At 41.3% G+C, this 10150-nt stretch overlaps 1 protein-coding gene across 1 annotated transcript in view; it reads left to right on the top strand.

Annotated features, from left to right (window-relative positions):
* The first annotated feature begins 1400 nt into the window (after window positions 1-1400).
* The window catches only part of LOC117272132 (activated CDC42 kinase 1-like), a 78853-nt gene continuing 70103 nt past the window's right edge, over window positions 1401-10150 (top strand). Inside the window, exon 1 of the mRNA XM_078173147.1 lies at window positions 1401-1555. Coding sequence (XP_078029273.1) covers window positions 1538-1555 — 18 coding nt within the window. The 5' untranslated portion in view covers window positions 1401-1537. The remainder of the gene's footprint in view (window positions 1556-10150) is intronic.

Here is a 10150-nt window from a genome sequence, read left to right as displayed (position 1 = left end):
TTGTGAAGAAGATTTTGTTTTTCTTGGACGCCTCCACAGTCTGAGAAAAAACTGAGAAAGTTCTTGATGAATTGAAGTTAAAGGAGACCGTGTTTATCAACAGCAAAACTATATCAAAACCTCCATTTACAAACTCACATAACTGAATGCTCAGCACTTCCGAAACACATGCATTTTCACTAAAACCACAGTATTTAAACTGAACTGACAGTGAAACTTACCTCTGCTCTCTTCAAAGCCAGACTCCCTTGACAAAAATAGTAATTTTACCTCACTGAACACAGGAGCTGCTGGTCTACCACTGCTGCAGTTAGTTAGTTTGTGTGTGTTATTGTGTGACTTTGGTGTTTTAAAGGGTTAGCTCTGATTCACTAAAGTCACATGAAAATACAAACTAACAGATAGAAGCAGTGGTAGACCAGCAACTCCAGTGATCAGTGAGGTAAAATTACTGTTTTTGTCAATGGAGTCTGGCTTTAAAGAGGGGATATGTCCAGTTAGCTGTTGGAAAGGGCTGTCTGTTTGGGGAGTAATGAGCATACAACAGGATAAATGAGACTTGGATTATACTGCACAAGTTTTGTAACAGTTTGTAAATGGATGTTTTGATATAGTTGTAAACGCGGACCCCCATGACTTCAATTCATCAAGAATTTTCTCCGCTTTTTGATTCATTGTTCACCGTGGAGGCACACGAGATAAACCAAGTTTTATTCACAAATTTAGCGTACGTAACATGGGTTGAGTAATTGATACACAAATGATCATTATGGGGGGGGCGGGGGGTATTCCTTTAAGACAGGGGTCGGCAACCTTTAAGATCAAAAGGGCCATTTGTGGCCAAAAAAATAGATAAGCCATAAAACATATTTGAGCCTTACAATTTAAGTAACATAGCCTATTAAGTCTTAGTTAGCCTATAAAAATTACTAATAGGTTTAAATGAGCATCTATTGATATGTTTCAAGGTGGCTGCTCTTCAGGTTTTAACAAGTAGGAACTGCTGCCGTGTTTCCACAGAACAAACTGTGCTTATTATGAGTCTGTGAGTTCAAACTGAGTGTGTGTCTGCAGGGGGCCCTCCAGGGCAGTCAAGTCCTTTTCTGTTGAAACTCTGTAAACCCCTCCAGAGTCCAGGTCCTGACTCACTCTCTCATCACAGTATTAGGTCTCTGTGAGTGCACAAAGGCCCATGGGTGCTCACTTTCAGTCACCCAGGACAGGGGAGACACGATGTATGTAGAGGTGTTTATCTCCCACATATCATCAGACTATAACGTGACAATTTTTGTTGTTTTTTCTTCCCTCAGGCCGGTCCTGACACATACTCCTGGGTTTGTGCTGACCAATGGATGAGGATGAAATCATGTGAGTGTGCCTCACGGTGCCATGGACTTGTAGCTGGGCAGAATCTCACCTCAATGGACTGGGGGCCTCGTCTGCATGTGTTTGACCTTCTGTCATCAACCTGAGGGGAGTATCTGACGGTGTCAGAACAGACGCTGGACTCAGACCAGGAAAGAACAACCTGGTTTCTATGGCTCAAATATTGCAGGTAAGGAGATAATGTGCAGTGTGTCCGATACAGCAGCACTGTATCAATGCTGTCTGTTGTCTGAACTCACTGCAGCTGGGTGTGACTGTGTGCCATGCATGTTTTTGCTGTAGTGTGCACTGTTTAAACACACACAGGTTTGGTTTGCTGTTCTGTCTCGGTGTGTGTGAGCTATGCAGACATGAGATCATGCCAAACAGTGACTGTGCTTTCCTCAGCTCATTCTGTGTCTGAATGGGAACTATTCACCTTTTGAAATGCGGGGAAGCAAATACCAAGGATGATGTCATCTTGGGTCTCACTGTTGGTTTTTCATGTGATGAAGAAAAACAGAAATTCTTCACATCTTAAAAGATTTTATGGTTGTCTTGCAGATACAAATAGGAGGTGGATGTGGTTGACCACTTCCTGTTTCATCAGGCTTGTGTTTGTGTATCCAAAGGAGGATTTGTCATGTCCCAGATTTGTTTGTTTTCTATTTGTGGGACACAGTCACAGAATAACAATTCTTAGCTGATGAGGTAGAGTAGGAGGAAGTCCGAGTCACACTGGTGGCTTTTGATAGAAACCCCTCTGTTACTCGGGCACAAACAGACCCACACACAGGATGCTGGCCAGCCAGACACTCCCAAACAGGTGTCGTCTGCGAGCCTCAGTACAAAAAGAAATAATAATTGAGTGTGTGTTTGAGAGAAAGAGGCAAAGTGAGAGGAACAGACTATGTAAGTATGGAGTGTATGCGTGCCTGTGAATGGTGGAACTGTGCCAGCATGCCTTTGTGTGAGTGGGTGCACTCACTGGCACTTTCTATATGCTTTTGTTTTGTGAAACACCACGCGAATGACCGAATGCTGCTGCCAGGCCGCTTGTTTACTTATCAGAGGCAGACCATTAGTGTTTAGGTCTGCAAATGGCTCTATAAGTGGACCAGGTGGAGCATTAAAGATGCTTATCTAACAGTACCGTTTAGGTCAGGCCTCCTTCCTCTGCCAGAGGGGATACTCTGCTCAACACGGGGCTGACGTCTGACTGAATCATTGCGTTTGTAGTTTGACCAATAAAAGATTTGTCAAATTGGAAACAGACACCTTTTCAACTCACCCTCTGGTGTCGATGCCGCTGTTGCAAAGACAACCAGAATGCTTTCCTCGGCGCCTAGCAGCCACCACAGTTCTTACTACCATTTCTGCTACTGGGGAAAGTAACTGCAATGAACTCACATTGATACTCTTTGGTAACTGGAGAAAGTTACCGATAGCAGCCAGGGAAAACAAAAGCGTTATCCTCTTCCTGTTTTGTTTGTGCAATGGTTGACACACTTCCTTTGTTTCTTAAATCGAGCCTTCATTTCCCAGGAGGTCGTACCTAGTAGCAGACAGAAATTCATAGTGAAAGTGAGGCTTATGGGGAACATATCGAATCACCAGTGGGTCATTATTGTAAAACTATTCCATTGTGCAATCACCATTTAATGCATAATGATTAGTTAAAGCGAAAAGCTTGTCAGTTTCCTCTGTAATGAAGGTGAAGAACAGTGGTGGACGACCAAGTACTGCTGCCCTCAGCTGTTACTTTAGGTTCTACATGCACTCTGAGTATTTCAATATTTCACTACCTTATACTTCATTACATTTCAGAGAGAAATACCTTACATTTTATTCAACTACGTTTATTTAACAGCTGCACTTCCTGGTTATTTTTCAGATAAAGATGTTTACATCATGGATGTATTAAGAGACCTGGATACAGCATTGGCGGCTATGAAAGTTGCTCAGTAGCGCATTAAGCCAAAAAGCTTGATTTCCGATATATAAAATTCTCCAGATGGTCGGTGCTGCTCGCGCATCATTAGGCTGATAGAGGAAGTGCACTAGAGACTTATTGCGGCTGAGCACAGCCGAGCAGCAAACTTCTGCCAGCCGAGGGGCCTACTTCCAGTTTAGCGCTTTGCTAACTTAAATGGGGATGAAATAATTTAATTTTGCTGCTCTTGTAGAGATTGCAAATGTTATCAGATAGAATGGATTAAATCCTGATGGTGTTGTGACCTTCCAAAAAATGTATTCTGTGGTTTATAGCCGTCTCTTTCCTGATATAAGTCTATGGGAGAAGGTCTTTTTGTCCCCATGGCATCATGTGATGTACCCTGGAAGCTACAGCACTGCTGTGTGGCCACTACAAAAATTGGCTTCAAAGCCCGGCGCACTTCCTGGGGGCCTGGATTACATACACATTGACTAAATATAATTGATTGAATTGATTGCCAACTAATAAAATTATTTACTGTATCAAACAACTCAGCAGTGTATGAAATAGTTTATACAAAGCTTCACTTTGACCCGTTACATCACTAAAATGCTACAGAGTAGTGCTTATAGTAACAATAATCTAACTATATAGTATAACAAGTGCCATTCTGCTGCCTAATGAGTACTGTGAATCACACTTTTACAAGTATATTATTGTAATTTTCGTACGTAAAATTCTGAATGCATCATCTTGCTACTGAGATGATGTTAATCAGCTTGTTGAGTCATTCCTGTCATGGATGTTGTGTTTTTATCATTGATTCTTTTCATGAGATAGCATGCTGCACAGGAAGTGATGAGTGTTTATATGAGAAGAGAAGATAAAATCAGTGTTGTTTTGGTTTCATGTGTGCTTTGGTGAGCCACTTCAAGCCACATACAGCTCAGGCTTGTTTGATAAATGTTATCTAGAATGCAGCAGAATGCAGTCATAAATTACTGGAGCTAAGAGTTGGCACCTCTGCTTTGATTTTATTGAATTTCAACAGGCTGTTCTCATTCACTGTTTGCACTTATACCTGTGAAAAGTAATGTGCTATAAATTTTATATCGCCCACATAATAATGAGCGGTCAGGGTGTGATTATGTGATCTACGTGCTCAAGGCCCGTAATATGACGGGAGTGCAGCAGGAAGTCAGGTCACTTAGTTTAAAGTGTGACAAAGTTTGCGTAGGGTGGAAGGTCAGGGTGGATAGAGGGCTCAAACTAACACAGGACTTTGACCGAGGAGACCAGGTTCGCATCCCATGTGAAACCAAATTGAGTTATTGTTAGGCTTGTGTGATATCTATTTTTTTTATGTCTTTATACCCTCCTGACATTTCACCGGGGTCCACAGGGTTTATGTAGTTTTAGCTGGGAGATGTGTTTGAGAAGAGAGTTCGCTACGTATCACAAGCTCAAATTTCTGTGACATGTCTTATTAAACAGGAAAATACACAAAAGTGTTACCTCTGAATTTAAGTTTCTCTCTGTCACTGAGCTAAGACTAACTTATTTGCTTTGTTAACTCGTAAAGTTCACTTCATTCAAATTTAACAGAAACAAAATAAAACTCACCAAACCTGTCTGGGTTGCTTGTTTTTCCCAGCTGTCTCCCTCTCTGCCTTTGCTGGCCCATTTTTCATTTGTCCTGTAACATTATCACACCATTCTCAGTTTGGCTGCCTGTTCCACCAGTAGAGACTGACCTCTGGTGGTGTTTGCTGTGCACTACATCGCCTCGATACAGCATCTCTGTGTCAGTTCAGTAGAAAGAGGAGCAACTGTATTTTGAACGGTTTTGAAAATCATAGCTTTAGGATTTCTAAATACTTTGGTTAAGTGTATTTCCGTGATTCCACCCATAGTCTAGTTGAATTATTATGTTACGTGTGTGTGTAACATTTCGTCGTCACATCGCCCAACCATGATTCTTTTCCTAAACCTAACCTGCAGGGGCAATAATTTGTAAAATCATACGAACCAGAACTTTTCATAAGATATCATACAAACATGAGGATGTGTTGCCATAACATGGCTGCGTACTTTGCTGGGCTTGAACTCAGAAGAACAAATTTACCCCCATTAATCATTAAGTGTTTTCAGGCAGTCTAAAGAGAAAAATTTAACTCCATAATTCCAGACATTCAGTCATTTGTCAATAAGCAGCTGAAATAGTGACTTCCAGCCAGAGAGGAGAGCTTTTGGGAACAAAAATGTACTTAGTAGTAAAGTTAAGTTGCTCTGAGTCTAAAAAAGGTGTGTTCACAGGTCTTAGTGCCTTTTTTTGTGCACAGATGTCTTGAATAAATAGATGATTTTTGCGTTGATGTCAGCCTGTGGACATTTTTGTGACTCTCTAGCCTCGTTACATTGGTTTGCGGGTATCTCCTTTGCTGTCCTTCCTTGTTTGTCTACCGTACCGATGCACCCAAGACAAACCTTTTTGTTGCCCCAAGTAGGCGCAGTAGACTTTGCAGTAAAGTCAAGTTGATGTTGAAGAGGTGTCCTGTACGGTTTACTAATTTACCATTCATACTGGAAGTTGTCTGCCCACGATTCAGTTCCTGGAAATCTACACGACTGGTAAAACAGTACAGAGACTTTTAGGTTCACTGTCTGTTATATGACCCAACGTGTCCCTGCATTTGTCAAAGATCATTACGGAGTGTGATGCTACACAAATGAATCTGCACTTTGACTTATTACTCTGGATTTGAATGGAAAAAGGTAGACAGTGAAGTATGAGGATGGAGGCCAAGGGACTGAAAGAGAAAGCAGAGAGGAAGCTCCCAGAATAGCAGCAGCGAGCAGTGAGTGTGCTTTTTGTGGAGAGTGTCTCTGAATGCTTGGAGGGCCTCGGGGGCCCAGACTGACAGAGGAGAAGTCGGAGGAAAGGGAGCCTCTGGGAGTTAACGTGTATGAGTGTGTGTGTGGGTGTGAGAGAGAGAGAGGACAGTGTTATTTTAACCCTGAACTTACATCCGGCTGTCACACCATACCCACGCCTCCACCCCCCTCCACCCCCTGCTGCTCCAGTCTGCTGACTCCTCAATCAATCTACCTGGCGACCAGTTGTCACATGCCTCACTGTCGATCTCACTCCTTCTCTAGCTTCCCTCTCTTTTCACCTATAGCTGTTTCTGTGCTCTGTTATCCTTTCTCTTTTTTCAATCCCTCCATACAGACTCACAGGTTTTACATTACCAGCCCCCCTGAGGACTGGCGTGCTGTCTGTCGCTTCCTGGTGTATTGTATGTTAGCCTTGTTGTCAACGCATCAGATTTCCTGATTAAGTGACCCTGTAATAGATCACCTTGTGACACTGGCAACTTCCAGCCAGAGGCTAGAGGACTAGTACTTCACAAAGTTTTAAATTCTAGCCCTGCTTTTACATCTGACACATAAACCTCAGATTACTGACCATTCTTTATGTACAGTAGTCTTGTAGGCACAATCTGGCAGAGACTGTGTATTACCAACATCTTTACACTTGTTTAGGAAGCCTAACACTAGGGATGCACGATAATATCGGCATGTCATCGATATCGGCTGTTATCGGCTTTAAAATGAGCTATCAGAATCGGCCAACATGCCTTTTCCTATTTTGCACAATGAATGAATATTACATGCATTTTAAAGTATTGTATTTCATGTCTCCAAGAGTATGCATGCATAATATTATGTTAATTTCACTTCAGAAGACACTTGATGACTACTAAAAGTAGGAGGGGAAAAAAGTGAATATATTGATACCAGTATTGGTTGTCGGTCAAATGAGTTGTTACGTATTGGCATCTCTCTCTTGTATAGTGCCTGTCTAGTCTTCCAACCACTCAAAGTGCTTTTTTTTTTTTTTACCCTACAACTCACTCACACCCACTCACATATAGGTGGCCGAGGCTTCTGTACAAGGTGCCACTTATTTCTCAGTTATTAACTCATTCATACACTGATGGAGCAGCCATCCGGAGCAATTTGGGGTTCAGTATCTTGCCCGAGGATACTTCGAAATGCAGACTAGAGGAGCCAGGGATCGAGCTGCTGATTTCCCGATTAGTAGACGACCCGCTCTACCTTCTGAACCACAGAACACACTTCTTGAACCCTTTAAAATTGTGTCATGTGACAATCAGTTATTTACACGCCTGCCAATGATTATTTACTTGATTAAGTATTGTTAATTTTCTTGTGATCAGCTTGTCTCAGCATTGTCTTCTGTCTAACCATACAACTGTGTAACCTCATCAGTCCTTGTAGCCTATTTTTCAGTTTTTATATAGCCGTATGATGTAGGTAGTCTAATGTTGTTTCTCTTCAAAAGAATAAAAATAACTGATCATAACATAACATAGCATCATGAATGATGAGTGGCCCACAAGTTCAGGGTTCACACACAGTTAACGACAGCGCAGCACAGTCACATTTCTGGGTTACAGGCTGAGTTTGCTTGATAATGTTGAGAAACGCTCGCTGGGATGGAGACAGATCAGTCTCACTGATAGCTCCTGTTTATCAAGGTTGTCTGAGGGGCAAGATTGAATTCAGTGCAGTTGTTGTTTTCCCTCATGATAATCTTATTTTCAATGTGTGTTTTTCTGTAGTAAAAGTTCACTTCACTTTGTTGGCAAGGCGTATTTTCACTCCTTATCTTTTTAGTCTCTGTGTTTCACACACACTTACATTCACTTATGGCTACAGGGTAAAGTGTGTATTGTTGTCACTCCTATCTGTTGTTACTCTTCTCAATCACTCACTCCCTCTGGGTCGATGGGACCGGAAGAGCAGCTTACACATTGACCAGACACACACACACACACACACACACACACACACATATATACATATACACATACCTGTACACCACTGTAGACAGCGATGATGCAATTTTGCAGTCTTTCTTGCAGGTCTGTGACAGAGCTCACATCACCGCCCACACACACATACACACACACATATTTGCGCACACCCACACATACTGTCACTCTGCTTTACACACAAAAAAACAGTCAGCTTTTTTTAAAAAGTTCGAGGCACATGCATTAAAAATTTGTTTTCTAGTAATGCTTCAGTTTGATGTGTGTATGGGAATATTATGATGGGACAAGTTTTGGAACTTAACGCAGTTGTTGATGTGATAAATTTCTGAGGATTTTTGTTGTACCTGCGACACAGTGGCCATGTATATGTCATTAACTATGTCCTACATAAAATGTCGTCTGTCGTGGTTTCTGAGGCCGTGCTGAATATGTGGGAGGAAATCATTAAGCTGGCATTTCACTTTTTCACTTTGTCCAGCTGAAGCATAAACAGAGCACTTCTGCATGCTGATATCAGTCCCAGGGAGGGATGTCTGCTTTTTCCAAAAATAGAAGAGATTACGTCCGTCGAAGCTGCAGACAGAAGTTACAGAGAATTATTAACATCTAACCTGGCATCAGTGTGAGCAGCCGCCTGCAGCCTTTTCTCAACTGTTCATAACAACTCATTTCCCTGACGTTTATAGGGAGGTTTAAATTTAGTCGACTTGTCTTGAAGTATGAAAACTCTCAGGAAACAGTCATGATTAAGCAGAATTTTATCTATAAGTTTAAACATAGTCTGAAACAATATTGTGTAGATTAGAAGAGCTGAGATGTGTTGTGAACACTGCAAAACATGACAACTCATTAAATAAAAGTCAACAAAGAACATCTACTTACAGTGGATTTAATGCACTGACTCATGTCCATTCAAAAACACACACACAGAGTCACACGGTAATTCTCTCATGCATGACTGTGCACGTGTATCGATACACTAGACTGGTCGAGTAATTGCCCACGTCCCTGGTTTTCATGTGATTTCAAACACTGGTTATATCAGTGAGTTTTGATTTCATTGAAGCAAGTAATGTGGTTTATGTGGTTTAAAATGTCTCCACCGACCATCTCCATTACAGCTGTCCTCCACCTTTCCTCAAGTATCACTCACTCATTAATGGCAACTCTTGCTTTAGACTTTGCTGTATTTAATGTGACTTCTAGCTGTCAGACTCCTCAGACACATTTCTGACCAGATACTGTGAAATTAGGCCAAGTCAAAATTAAAAATATGTTAAATATTATGCTCACCGTGTCTTTAAAGAAACAAATCTGAGTTACATAGGAGGGAGAAAATCTTATTTGGGCTTCACTATTTGCACCTGCCTCGTGAATAAACATGAATGAGAGCTGCTCTCAGACTTCGTCTTCTCGCTGCCTCAGGCTGCCCCCATGTGGCCAGATGGAGACATGACAACAGCAGATAGTTTGACATACAACTAAAACAAAGTAATATTCTCAGTACAGTTTCAGTTGAGAACTGTGGCTTTGAACTTTCCTCAGTTAGCCAGATGGAGGATTTTTTTCTCCTGCTCTGTGTGTTGCAGGTGTGGACTAGAAAAGAGAGAACAGAGTTTGCAATATGCTTATCAGGACAGCACTACTTCTTCATAGTTTGCTCACTTTTAATGCAGTTTGAAGTCAGAGATGGTGAATCAGATGTTTGTAGAGCTGGACAACAAGGGTGAAATCAATATCATGTTATTAAAGTATTTTAAGCAGTAAAAGAATTTTTTCACATTGATATTAGGAATGGGCACGAGTCCTCAAGTACTCGATTTGGACGTCAATGTTTGTTCATTGTATACATCGTATCGTAAATGGAACAATCACGTTTCTTTTTGGCTTTGTAATAAATATTTTATAACATATATTAACCTTAATTGAACTTACTCTGTATTAAAGTTATTATTTTTTGGACAAGTTCAGTGATGAATCTGCG

Source organism: Epinephelus lanceolatus, chromosome 12, assembly GCF_041903045.1.
Source record: "Epinephelus lanceolatus isolate andai-2023 chromosome 12, ASM4190304v1, whole genome shotgun sequence".
Lineage (NCBI taxonomy): Eukaryota > Metazoa > Chordata > Actinopteri > Perciformes > Serranidae > Epinephelus > Epinephelus lanceolatus.
Note: the sequence above shows the minus strand (reverse complement) of the source record. Positions and strands in the feature narration are given on the sequence as shown.